General features: G+C 36.6%; 1 protein-coding gene across 1 annotated transcript; it reads right to left on the bottom strand.

Annotated features, from left to right (window-relative positions):
- Nucleotides 1–3,771: 3,771 nt before the first annotated feature.
- LOC102507361 (olfactory receptor 2T1) lies at nt 3,772–4,743 on the bottom strand. Its single transcript, XM_006189401.2, has one exon. It carries the CDS (start codon nt 4,741–4,743, stop codon nt 3,772–3,774), a length of 972 nt encoding a protein of 323 aa, XP_006189463.2.
- Nucleotides 4,744–13,846: the final 9,103 nt, after the last annotated feature.

Here is a 13,846-nt window from a genome sequence, read left to right as displayed (position 1 = left end):
TAAGACAATGACATTTTCTGTGAAGAAAAGAGAAAAATAATTCAATTATTCTAGTATTGTTGGCTGAGAATTATTTTCCTATACTTCAGAAAAGTTTCTGTGCTTCCTACATTTTTAGGATTGTGGTCAACTTAAGATAACTGTTATTAAATTATTTTCATATAGGACCTCCCTTAACTTGAGTTTCTCAGAAATTTGATCTTAGAAAATAAACACTACATTGTACATTTTCCCCAAGAAATGTGATCCAGGAAGCCAAAGGGATGGAGAGAGAGAAGTAGAGGTTAAAGCAAGAAAAACGAATGGAATACTACTCAGCCATAAAAAAGAATAAAATAATGCCATTTGCAACAACACAGATGGACCTAGAGATCGTCACTCTAAGAGAAGTAAGCCAGAAAGAGGAAGAAAATTACCATATGATATCACTCATATGTGGAATCTAAAAAAGAAAAAAAAAAAAGGAAAAAAGGACACTATGAACTCATCTGCAAAACAGAAACAGACCTGCAGACATAGTAATCAATCTTATGGTTACCAGAGAAACGGGGTGGGAAGGAATAAATTTGGGAGTTTGAGATTTACGAATGTTAGCCACTATATACAAAAACAGATTTTTAAAGTTTCTGCTGTGTAGCACAGGGAACTATGTTCAATATCTTGTAATAACCTTTAATGAAAAAGAATATGGAAACGAATAGGGAGCAGCATCCATTACCAGCTACCAGGACCCTTTTTGTGTTTTCCTCCAGACAGTGCTTGTATAAAATCAGAATTTATCTTTCCTGGTGACCCCTTCATCTTAAAGGGTGGGAGAAGATGCCTGGCAAAGATAAGAGCCCATCTGCCTGACCAGCATGAAAGCTCTTGTCTCATTAGAACCTTCTTTATAAGAGTCATTGCACCTTTAGATTGTCTTTTGCAAGATTTTGTCTTTTTGTGGATATCTACATCTTCTGGGGCCACAGTTCTTAGACATAAATGAAGCAGATGGGCTGGAAAGTGGCATGCTCAATTATTTGGAAGTTGAGGATTCCACTTTCTTTGCTAAGACTTGGGTCTCTCGGTGCCAGACTCAAACTAATACCAAAGCAGCATCCACCGCTGGGTTGGGGGTCATGGGATGTTTTACTGTGTACCTCATTTGTTGCACAGGTTGACCTAGTGTCAATCTAACTCATTCCATTACAAACGTACTGTCACAGGTAGTCTGAGAAATAAATGACATGCACTCTAACAGCTTTTATGTGCTTTAGTCATGTCCATCAACTTTTATGACTTTTGGTTTTGAGATTCCGTTAGAAATAGCCTTTACCTCATGTGTACATTTAACACATCAGCAGAAACCAGAGAGATGTCACTGTGAACTGGCCAATAGTAGGCCTGTGCATACCACCAGCAATTCTCACTGTGAAACTGGGGACTGAGGAAAGGACTGACTCTGCAGACTCCAAAAAATTAAGACTGTGGACTGGGATAGTCCAATCAAATGCAATACTGGGGACTAATCCACCAGTAATTTCTAATGTAGAGTCTGAGGACAGAGCCAAGTTCTGAGGATTCCAATCAAATGGGCAAGTGCAGACTGAATCAAGGGCTAGGGGCTTGGGTTCTGTGTGGAAAATTCTGTCAGTTCAAGCTGACCTGGCCTGGATTGAAAAGCCAATTAAATCAGTACCCTGACACAGTGAGTGTGGTGCTCAACACCAAGAGGAGTTTCCCATGATTCCCAGAACTGTCAAGACATTGGAGAACTCAAAGTCTTCATGGGTACCAGTGCCTGTGTTGTCCTCGAAGCCATGAGAAGTATCCTTCAGATCCCATCACTCTCAATAATATTGGCAAAAAAATAAAATTCCACTGAGTAAATTTTACAGAGCTTATAAGTTGACAAATAAAATATGACATATGTTTTAGCTTTTTTATTGTAGTATACTCAACAGTCAAAAATAAACATACAAAAATTTGAACGTGATCATTTTTCAGAGTCAACGCTGACTGTGTCATGCATCCACACCAAGGAACAGAAAACTATGAGCACCAAGAAGTCTTCCTTTGCACACCTTCAGCCACCAACCTTCCCAAAGCACACGTTAGTCTCGCTAGATCTGTACGTTATATAAATACACCCTTTGTGACTTGCTTCTTTAGTTCAACGTTATGTTTTTGAGACTAAGCAATGTTGCTCCCAGTGATGTTAGAACACCTACTCTTATTGTATTGACGATGTCACTCTTTATTTATTTGTTTTTTATTTCACCATCAGTGAGCTTTTGGGTCACTTCTGAGTTTTTGTTTGTCACTGTGCGACTTTTGGTAACCCTTATGCACATGTTTCTGTTAGGAATTCACTCAAGTATGAACCTTCTAGAGCACAAATTATGAATATGTTCCACTGTAGTGGCTGCTGTCACATAAAATGTGGTGGAAATACAGATTGCTTGCTTGCTTTTTTGCTTGACTTTTGTTTTCATTGTCTTGCCCCCACTGGAATGCAAACTTCTTGAGCACAGGTGCTTTGTCTATTTTGTTCACAGCTATGATGAATGAGCAAATAAATGGATGGATGAATGAGGAAGCTGGATCTGAAAGACACAGCATCCTATCGATCACATTCCTTGAAACGTTACAGTCCAGGGCACTGATTAAAAATGTTACCCTAAAGAATTCCATTATATCCATGACCTCCACTGTTCTCATCAAATTGGAATTTATAATGAGTGTTTCATTTATAATGAGAGTAATAAAGGATGATGAATCTGACAAAGCATTTAAATCATTGCCTTTTAGACCAATTGACCAATATGATTATGATCATTAATAATTTAATAAAGTTACCCCTTTGATCACTGAGTGAATAGCTTATATAATCCAGTGGGACGTTGAACATGATTTGTCACATCCTTTCTGCCCTGAATTCCTTGGATTAGTGGGGATATGGATAAGAACTGTGAGCTAACTTCTATTACCAGGCTAACATATGCTTAATCTTGTTGACTTTGTGATATATTCAAAAAATATATTAGCATCCTCCCAGCTGGTACCCCTGTATGTTTCTCCAACATCTTAGAAATGCTTTCATGCATTCAGCCCTGTCATGTTGTCTTCTCTGGGCAATGTCCTTTACTCTCATCCAATTTTTACTTAACTGACAAGTAGTTCCTACTAATGTGTTGCAAACAAGCAGAAGTTAAATACTGTCTTTCTACAGAAACTTTTAAAAATCGCCTAATGATTTTAATGATTACAATAGCTTTTTGAGTAAAACACTTTCAGTGACTTTTCCTACCACTTGACAAATTAGAACATATAAGACAGTTCTTATGGCTGGGGAAGAGTATTACTCTAAAAATAGAAGAAACAATGATATTTCTCTCATTTTTAGATGGTAAGCTAGAGTTACATAGCAGTAACATTCACCCCCAAAGTAATATCTTCCGTTCTGTACTCCTTAACATAGCTCATACCATTTAAAATTGCATACAGTTTATTTTAGTCCCCAAAGGCAAAATTGCAGAGCAAGAAATTTTAATTTGTGTTTTTGGAAACCACTGAGCATTTATTTTGAACACATGTGAGCAGGGAAGGAGGAAAGGAAGATGTGAGAAAGGAAAGAGGAGATGAGGGAAGGAAGACCAAGAGGATACATTTTTTTTTATAGATCCTTTTTTTTTTCTGCACAGTTGAATGTACCCTCCAATTTAATCTTTCGTTGAGAGCACTGCCACACCGGCCACAGAGGCTCCCATTCACCACCTGCATGGGAAAGAATCAAGTGTCAAAAGGCATCCCTGACACTCTTTGTACACCCTTGCACCTGGCCAGTGCCCTCTTCATAGCTCTGGTCACATCCTTGTTCCTCAAACTATAGATGAGTGGATTAAGCATGGGTGTGAGGATAGTGTAGAACACGGAGAAGACTTTGTCTTGCTCTGGCCTGTGGTAAGAGTGTGGCAGCATGTAGGTGTACATGGCAGCCCCATAGAACAGGGTCACCACTGTCATGTGAGATGAGCAGGTGGCAAACGCCTTCTTCCTCCCCTCCACTGAGCTCATGTGGTAGACTGTGGTCAGGATTTGGGCATAGGAGGCAATCACCAAAGAGAAAGGGATCAGAAGCATCAAAACACAGCACACATACATTACTGTCTCATAGACAGCTGTGTCTGCACAAGCCAACTTCAGGACGGCAGGTGCTTCACAGAAGAAATGGTTAATCTCCCGGGAGTTGCAGAAAGGGAAACTCATGGTAATGGGGGTCAGAAGGAAGCCATCCAGAGAGCCCCCAGACCAGGAACCTATTATAATCATCCAACAAACACGGCGGCTCATGAGGACGGGATAGCGGAGGGGGTTGCAGATGGCTACGTAGCGGTCATAGGCCATGAGGCCCAGCAGGAAGAATTCAGCTCCCACAGGGGTGAGATAGAGGAAGTGCTGAGCTGTGCATCCCACGAAGGAGATGGTCCTTTGACCCAGCAGGTAATGGACCAGCATCTTGGGCACGATGGTAGAGATGTACATCATGTCAATGAGGGAGAGGTGGCTAAGTAGGAAGTACATGGGGGTGTGGAGGCATGAGTCGGTGCGAATCAGGAATATCATGACCCCATTGGCCATCAACGCAGTGAAAAAGATGAGAGAGATGATGGCAAAAAGAAGGCCTGATGTGTCTTGTCTGTTGAACAACCCCATGAAGATAAAGTCCGTAGAGGATGTGTTGTATCCTTCCATGGATCCCATGATGGCGCTGTTGTGACCTAGAACCTTCCAAATAAAACCATGATATTTGCAGGAAATTAACATAGCATACAGACTGATTGTTAGGAAGTAAATTTCTAAGTTGGAAGAAAGCATTTAAAATATTTTTTGCAGAAAGAGAGTCACAGACACAGAAAACAAACAGAATGGAGGAAGGAGGGATAAATTGAGAGTTTGGGATTGGCAGATACAAACTACTGTGTACGGAATAAATTTTAAAAAAAACAAGGTCCCTCAGGGATCTGTAGTCAATGGCTTGTAGTAACCTGCAATGAAAAAGAATGTATAAACTAATACAATATTGTAAGTCAAGTATACATCAATAAAAAGTTAAATAACGTAGTTTTCACATTTCTTTGCTACTCATTCTTAGCAACAAACTATTCTAAAATGTTTTTCAATAAAATTGATTATTTTAAATCAAAAGTTCTTTATAGTCATTGAATAAGATGATGTCAGCAATACTATTGTACCACAGTGATACATACAACAACCCTCAATGCTATACAGGAGTTAAATATACCCTGGTTTGTTGTATGTGTGTGTGTGTGTGTGTGTCTGTGTGTGTGAATGTACCACCTTGGATGCTTTTAAATTGGTATCCTTATTCAGTGCATCTTTATTATCATCATCATCACCACCATCTTCGAAACATCTCAATACTGGCTGTTGATAGTGAATGTCGGCCATTTAGCCACAAATATGAGTGCCTTACCATTTGGGCTGCAAGTCAGTATGTTATGAGTGTTCTCTTGGTGCCATTTTGTCTATATTGCAGGCAAAACTGAATGGCGGAAATCAAGTGAGGAATGGAAATTACTCTTGCAAACCCAGATGTGAAGGGATCACCCAGTACAAGAGGCATTCACTGATTCTAGAATTATTTTTGTTGATTTTTTAAAAAGAAATTTCCATTGTAGGATTTTGGCTAATTAGCTTTAGCATTTAGCATCAGCAATTAGGATTCAGAGGGAATAGCACAAGAACATATGCACTGAAGTATAATCTACTGATTAGTTTTGGAAACTGGAATTTTTTCATAGTTATCTGTAATTCAGAAAAACTCATTGACTCTTTTATATAATTTCAGGTGATGATAAAGGAAAAAATTCACAACAAATTGTTTGAAAGTTAAGGATGATTTTCCATATGTTTAAAGTTAAATATGTCAAGATGAGATATATTTTACCAACATGGTTGGAAGTTAAATTGATCCAACTAGTCTATGTTCCTCTAAATATACTACAAGTATGAGCATTTGAGTCAACTGTATAGAAAAAAATATTATCGAGAGTAATTATAATGATACTGTGAAGAGTTTACTTTGTGCCAAGTGTTTTGTATCTGTTGACTCTCAATTCACTATGTGCCCTTACACAAATTAGTTATCAAATAAAATGTGCTGACAAAGTGAGTCATTAAATGTGAATAATTAGATTTTTAACTATGCGTACTCATTAATGTGAGCCATGAAAATTAGTCATATTCAGGAGTATACCACATTAACTGTTATAATATGGACTGCTGAATTTTAAGAGACTTAACTCTATTTTTCATGTTTATCTTTTTAATTTTTTTTTTGTTTTGCTAGTTTCGTAATCTTTGTTGCCAGGTCTCATAAATTTGCCTGACACCACGTACCATTTCATCATCCCTCAGAACCTGCCTCATTCTTCTTTTACTGTTAAAATATGCTTCTAAAGGAAAAAAGCTTCTGTCCAATTTATGGAATAGCTTAAATATTAGTAATATTTTAACTGCTCCCACACCTTCCGCATTTTGGGTCTAACTTTTTTTGCGTGTACTAAGTTCTAGTCACAGAGGGAAGTTATGTATTGTTTTACAAAGTCAAGTAGCTTTCTTTGCTCTCGATCTACATTCATTCCTTAATCTTTTAATACTTTTTCTGCTGTTCTAGTGTTTTTCTGCCTGGCCCTATAGTTCCAACAATAACAGAGTCAACTCCAAAGGCTTCTCCATTTTGCAGCTAACTGGTCTTACCCTCTCGATTGCACATAAAAAGTTTAATTTGTAAGACAGCAAGCCCTGTTTGGTAAAATTACTATCTGCTGTCTCACTAGGGGGGGCACATAATGAGAAGGCTACACATGAATTTCTGCTGGGCACGGATTTTATTGCTTTTCTATGATTTCGTACAAATGAAAATGATTATAAATTGTCTGAAATGATTCTGTGACTTTATACAGGAATTTACTCCTGAAATGAGGTAACAGACATACAGTAAAACAAAATTTTGAATCAGATAAATTGAGGTCTCCTGGCCATGATATAAATTAACTCTGTGACTGTGGCTTCTCTCCCTAAACACTCTAAGCCTCAGATTTCATTTATATTAAATTCAGATGATATAACATTCAGGATTACTCTACAGATCAAATTAAAAATCCATAGTTATAAGGTGGAATATTTTATACAATGCAAAGTAAAGGGCTAGTTAGTGTTAAGCACATATATGCTAGTTATCTCAAAATTATTAGTATATACGTGATAATTCCCAGTTTCTCATTAAGCAATATACATATCCAACTAAAATCTATTAATTTGCATTGTAAATACCTCGAGTTTCAGGTTTATAGACTCTGGCACTCCCAGTGGAAATAATTCAGCATTTAGATTCTGTATTTCCCCCCAGAAATCCTTTTACTTGAAGGAAATGTTTTTTGTATAAATCCTTAGAAAGATGTGTGCATCACATTTAAACCTGATGAGAACGTAATGTCTTTGAGAAGCATAGATATGCTGAGCCTGCAAGATATGAGAACATAACCAAAAAACAGTGATTGTGCAAAAGTGGCACGACTTTATTGAGTTAAATTACCTTTAAGGGCGACTTAAATTACTTTTTTATTATACTATACCACGCATCACGTAAAAGTAATGCATTGTTACATCCTGACATTTGCAAATATCATCTCCTGTTTTGTCAGAGGTACACATTTGGTTGAGTGGGGATAGTTACAAAATTACTTTTTCCTACTTAACTTTAAGTTAGGATGCAATTTCTGCCTGTGACTGTGAGGGTCACCAAGCCTGTCCGTGAAATTAACTGACAATAGAATCTCAAAGTTGTAAACCGCAGTCCTCCCCGCTTATATGTGACCCACTGGTGAGCTTTCTGCCACATGAAAAAGCGTGCTTCCTGCTCCTTCAGTGCAACAGCCCTTTGCCAGGAAGTTCTATATTCACTTGGATTAAAAGCTGCTCATAAAACCCGCTTTGTTGCCCTCTAGACCCACTCAGAGGTAGTTTTTTCCATTTTAACATAAGTCCTTCATAGTGTGACCATGACTATGTGAATGAAAAGTATTGCCAGCCATATCGGCAAACGAAGGATGCTGTGGCCATCAAGTCGTCAGCCACTACCTGCACCCCCTTTCCCCCTGCCCAATAGTGAGCAGAGGGAACTCAGGATGAGGACCAGCAGGCAGCCTGGCTTCTGCTGCCACCTGCAGTGGTGTACACTGAAGGGACTCAGGATGGGCAAGAACAGGATGCTGGCCCTAGAGAACTAAGGTGCATATCAAAGGAATGATTTCAGTGAGCCCAGATCTTTGCATGTTCCCATACACAGAAAAGTGCTAAAGCCTTTAACTTGAGATATCTGATTTTCTTTAATTAACAGTAGTCTTTTGATGTTCTGACTACCTGGCCTTTGTTGCAAAAATGCCTATATATCCTGGCTTCTCCTTTGCCACATTGGAAGAGTCTCTTCGAATGATCTGAGAGGCTGCCTGCCGGGCTCTAGTCCTCAAGAAGTCCACCTAATAAAACGTAACTTTCAACTTTTTATGCATTCTCTTCAGTTGACAACCTCAGAGACTTTTTTCACCCTCCTCTGTGTCACTCTATGCTTTCCAATTCTTCTGTGCATTAATCTATATATCCTTTGCTGAAATACTCAAGTTTCAGGTAATAATTTGGGGTGATCTTTTGCAATGTCTGTTTTAAAATGCAGTATCTTAATTTCAAGAGTTAACCCTAGGCAGAATTTTCTAAGCAGAATACCCTGGAAATATTATTTTTTTCTGTTTTTATATCAGACATGTCACACTGTTGGCTCATTATATACAAATTATAACTTCCAGTTGCATCTTCTCATGTGGGGTCCTCTAGCAAGGCCCAATCCATACTTGTTCAAGTTTGCAAATAAATACAAATATTTACATATATTTCTAGATCCTCTCTGTGTTCCTAAATTCTGTTCAGCATTTCAAAAAGTTGGAATGATCGAGAATAAAATCAAATTGAATCAAACAATTATTAGATAATGAAATGCTAATGTACTCAGACAATTTCATCAGGGGTCCATTACTCTTTGGGCCATCACTCCAGGGAGCTATTGAGAACCATATTCCTTTGTTAACCATATACTCCTCCTGCCAGGACTCTTAAAAAGACCACACACCTAGATAAGCCCCACAACTAGAGAGCTTCACTCTTTCTGAAAGGAGTTTCTTCTGTGCTTCAATATGGTGGCCACTAGAAGATTGCTTGTGGAACCGCTGGCAGAGTGCATCTGAGGAATGCAGGTGTCCACATCTTTGAAAATCATTATGGAAAAGTGATATGTGAAATGCTTGCACTGCTGAAACCAGGTGGAGCCCTAGGCTTGTATATTTTATACAATGCAAAGTAAAGGGCTAGTTAGTGTTAAGCACATACATGCTAGTTATTTCAAAATTATTGGTAAATATGAGAATGTATGCATGTAAATATTTGAAAATTCCCATAGGGGTCTGCCTATGTGTCCTTAAGTCAAGTTCCTGTCATTCTCCAACCCTCAGTGTTCTTATCCATAAAAAGAATGCAAGCATACAAAGGATTTGACTCTCGAGTAGAGGGGAATGAAACACTAGCAGGGAATCAGAAAGCCTGGTTCATAGTCTGTGCTCAATAAATGAGGATTCAGTGCAAATTTTTCATTTAGCCCTTCAATTAGTATTCTCCTATCCCTTCTAATTCACATGGCTAAGGTTTGCTTAAACTATATATATATATTTTTTTTAAAGGAGTAAAGGTTTTGCTAAAATTAAACACAAAGACACAAAAATATTTTATAGAAAAGATTAGTTGCACAGTTCCATCTTATTGTATCCTTAAAACCCAAGATTTGCAATATGTACTCTCGATCATTCCCCAAATTAATCAAATAGCGATCTGCTTCTCAATGAACTTGCAGTGGGGATAGAGGGCGTGGGGCAGTTACTTCCCCACTGAACCTGCACATGGGATGTGCAACCTATGAGTGGTAGATTCCCTTACCTCTACGCCCTAAGATTTAGTTTGCATAAATCTTGTTAACATCATATAAAGCGTGCGTATTGTCAGACCCCTAAAAAATGATGTGGAAGCTTAGTCATTTCCATACCCAGCAAATATTTAAAGTGTCATTAAGACAGGCCAGGCGAGGTGCTCATCAAAATTTTATTTGTCACCTCTGATCTTACTGCACAGTTTTGAAAGACATGGATATTCATTAAGATATTAAGTAGAGAGGAATATATAGACTTGGTTTAAGTATTGCAGAAGCTCCTGGATGAGTCACTGAATTGCTTAATTGAATCAAGACCTTTTCATTGTTTAGGTAAAATCTCAAACCATTGAATTGAATCATTTACTTTTTATTTTTAACATTTTTTTTGAGTTATAGTCAGTTTACAATGTTGTGTCAATTTCATTTACTTTTTAAAAAGCCATAAAATTATTGATTTATTTTTCCTATATCCTTCCTTGTTTAACCTCATCACCCTACATTTCTCATATCTTTTTCTGGGACATGCAGTATGAATGCTACACATTAAAAAGACCATGTTACACAAGTCTCTTGGTGTGCATAAAAGAATTAAATACACATCATTCATATAAAATTTACCCAAATGTCTAATATGATCCTAAACTTTGTTCCAACTAAAGAAGATCATCTCTGTCACTTACTTGGAGCTGAATCTTCTCCAGATGGTCATTCAGGGTAAAGTAGGTTCATCAAAGGTGAAGCAATTTAGCAAACACAAAGACCCACAAACTACAAGAACTTGAAGTAACTGAAAAAGACATGGAATGAACAGAGACTTTTCAGAAAGTAGAAGGTGATACATTACTAGAAAAGACTTTGATTAAGCTTAGTGGATTTAATTTCTCTCCCATTTACATTAAGGAGGAAAAACACAAAGTGATTCATAGTCATGGGTATCCATAAATAGAAAGCTTTCAAGATCTCATCCAGCTGTGTGCTCAGGTCTTCTCTGCGCATTATCCATGAAGATCCAAAAGACAGAGGTTTTTACTCTAGGCTTATGAACCTGAATTTGCTGAATTATAAATTAGAGCTATGCTTAGCAACTGATGACAGAGTTAGCTCAGAAAGAGACGTGCAACAACTTACTAAGAGTTATTTTTTAATAGAAATCTACAAGAGGAAAATTTTAAAAATACCCTAAAAATCCTTGAAATAGTTTTTTTTTTTTTAACTGCCAGGACAAAACACACAAGTCCAGCTTTCTAGAAAAATGTGTTAAAACACTTGCTTCCTTTCTTTTCAAGAGATTTTTAGACACCAGTGAGGGACAATTGTGAAAAACTTAAAAAGCAGAAAGAAAGTTGCAGACCATTAAAGAATGCTGGACGGTATCTGGGTGTTCTGTGTTTCGGTTCCCTGGAGCAACAGGAAATGCTCGTAGTGAGAAGAGGCAGGAGTTTAAATAGTTTTCTGAGAAGGCCACGAAGTGAAGTGCTCTTGCAAAGAGCAGGTCTCTTCCCTGTGGATCTCAGCAGACCTTAATGAGACAGATTTGTCCCAGCTAATGAACAGAGCATTCATGGGGTGGAACAGCTTGAACCCTAAGTCACATGGGCCTTAATAAAAGTGTTTCCACTGCTGGGCTCCAAAGCCAAGATCCTGATTTCCTGAACATTTCATCAGAAATTTCCTTCAGCATCATGGATCCTAATGTGAAAAGCCATAAAGATGATTTTTTAAAATAGCCCAATTTCCATTATTTATCTTAGCAATTTATTGATAGTCTAATAATAATTATTTTATCTGGTATTGATACACACACACACACATATATATACTTGAGGAAATATGAAAAAGTTTAAAAAATTAAAAGTGCTCATAATACTCAGAGATAGTCACCGAAGTGTATCATAGAGATGATTATCTTTACAAAATTGCATTTCCATTGTATACGTTATATACATGACATTTACACACTGAAACCTACATATGTGCGTATTTACATATAATTTGGCAATTTTGATTTTTCACAAAAAAATACTTAGGAAGTCCACGAAGTGAAATAGTCTTCCAAATGTAGCATTCATAAGCCACATTATTCTCCCCCAGGGATCTGCTCAATTTTATTTAACCAATGCTCCACTTTCATGAGTATGTGTTTTAATTGTGGCATTAATAAATCACGTAACGATGAACATCTTTTTAAAAATAAATCTTGTTTTAACTTGATTGAAGTTTTTTTGAATGCTTCATATCCAAGTTTTAACATATATATATTAATTTTATACAACTATTAAAGATTACACTTCACTTAGGGTTATCACTTAAATAGCCTATATTCCCCGTGTTGTGCAATGCATCTTTGAAGCCTGTCTTACACCTAATAGTTTGCACCTCCCAGCCCCGACGCTTATAATGCCCCTCCCTCACCTCCCCACTGGTACCCACTAGTTGGTTCTCTTTATATCTGTGATTCTGCTTTTTTTGTCATATTCACGAGTTTTGTATTTTTTAAGATTCCGCATATAAGTGAAAACATACAGTATTTGCTTTTCTCTGTCTGACTTATTTCACTTAGCATAATGCCCTCCAGGTCCATCCATATGGGTGCAAATGGCAAAATTCTGTTCTTTTAAGGCTGAGGAGTATTCCTTAAATGCATACACCACATCTTTTTTATCCATTCATCTGCTGATGGACACTTAGGTTGCTTCCATATCTTGGCTATTGTAAATAAAGCTGCAATGAACATTAAGATGCATATATCTTTTTTGAAAAACGATGTTTGGTTTCTTTTGGATATATACTCAGGAGTCGAATTGTTGAGTCATATGGTAGTTCTATTTTTCCTTTTCTTTTTATTGAGAAACATCCATCCTGTTTTCCACAGTGCCTGTAGTAATTTATAGTCTAACAATACACACTTAATTTTAAATCTAGATCTTGTAGTGCTTCCTTCATAAATTTTTCTTCAATGAGAATTAGTCAATTTGTATAATTATTTTTAAGTTTTACTTTTAATTTGCATTTCCAAAATATTTTGTAATGTCTGATAGTTCCCATTGCACTGATGCAGCCTCACAGCTCTCTTTCCACGTATATAAGTATAAACAGATAAGCATACACATACACACCCATTTACAACTTTAAATTTGTACCAAAATTTAATTGATTTTTTTTTCTAGTGAGGAAATTTCTTGAATGTTTTGGAATTTTTTTTTTTCTAAATTGTCTGCCCATTTCATTTGCTCTTATTTAATTGGATTTTTTTAACTTCTTATGTTTTAAACACATTACAGTATAGAATAAATGAACAAAAAAGACCTACTATAGCACAAGGAATTATATTCAATTTCTTGAAATGAGCTGAAAATGGAAAAGAATTTGAAAATATATATATGTATGTACATGTATAACTGAATCACTTAGCAGTATACGTGAAACTAACATTGTAAATTGACTATACTTCAATAAAAATTATAAAAAAGTATGAACATATGTTTATCATATATAGTTCAAGTAGTGTTTGCATTTGCTTACTGTTTAAATTTTATTCATTGTTTTTTGTTAAACAGATTATTGATCGACTGACTGACTGATTTATGTTTTAGTTACTGGAACAAAGCATATCATCATTACTTCTTTCATTTTTATTTCCTCTGTTACATGCTTAGAAGATTTTCTTATAGTTTTAAACATGAAACTATTTGAAGTTATATTGGTTTTCCTTTGTGTGTGTGTGTTTTTTTAATATAACTCTTTAAATTTGAATCTGAGGGTCTGACTGCGAAGCAGAAATATACAATATTCCCTCTGAATAATGATACA

This window comes from Camelus ferus, chromosome 3, assembly GCF_009834535.1.
Source record: "Camelus ferus isolate YT-003-E chromosome 3, BCGSAC_Cfer_1.0, whole genome shotgun sequence".
NCBI classification, from domain to species: Eukaryota; Metazoa; Chordata; class Mammalia; order Artiodactyla; family Camelidae; genus Camelus; species Camelus ferus.
The sequence above is the reverse complement of the archived record's forward strand: the minus strand, read 5'-3'. Positions and strand labels throughout refer to the sequence as shown.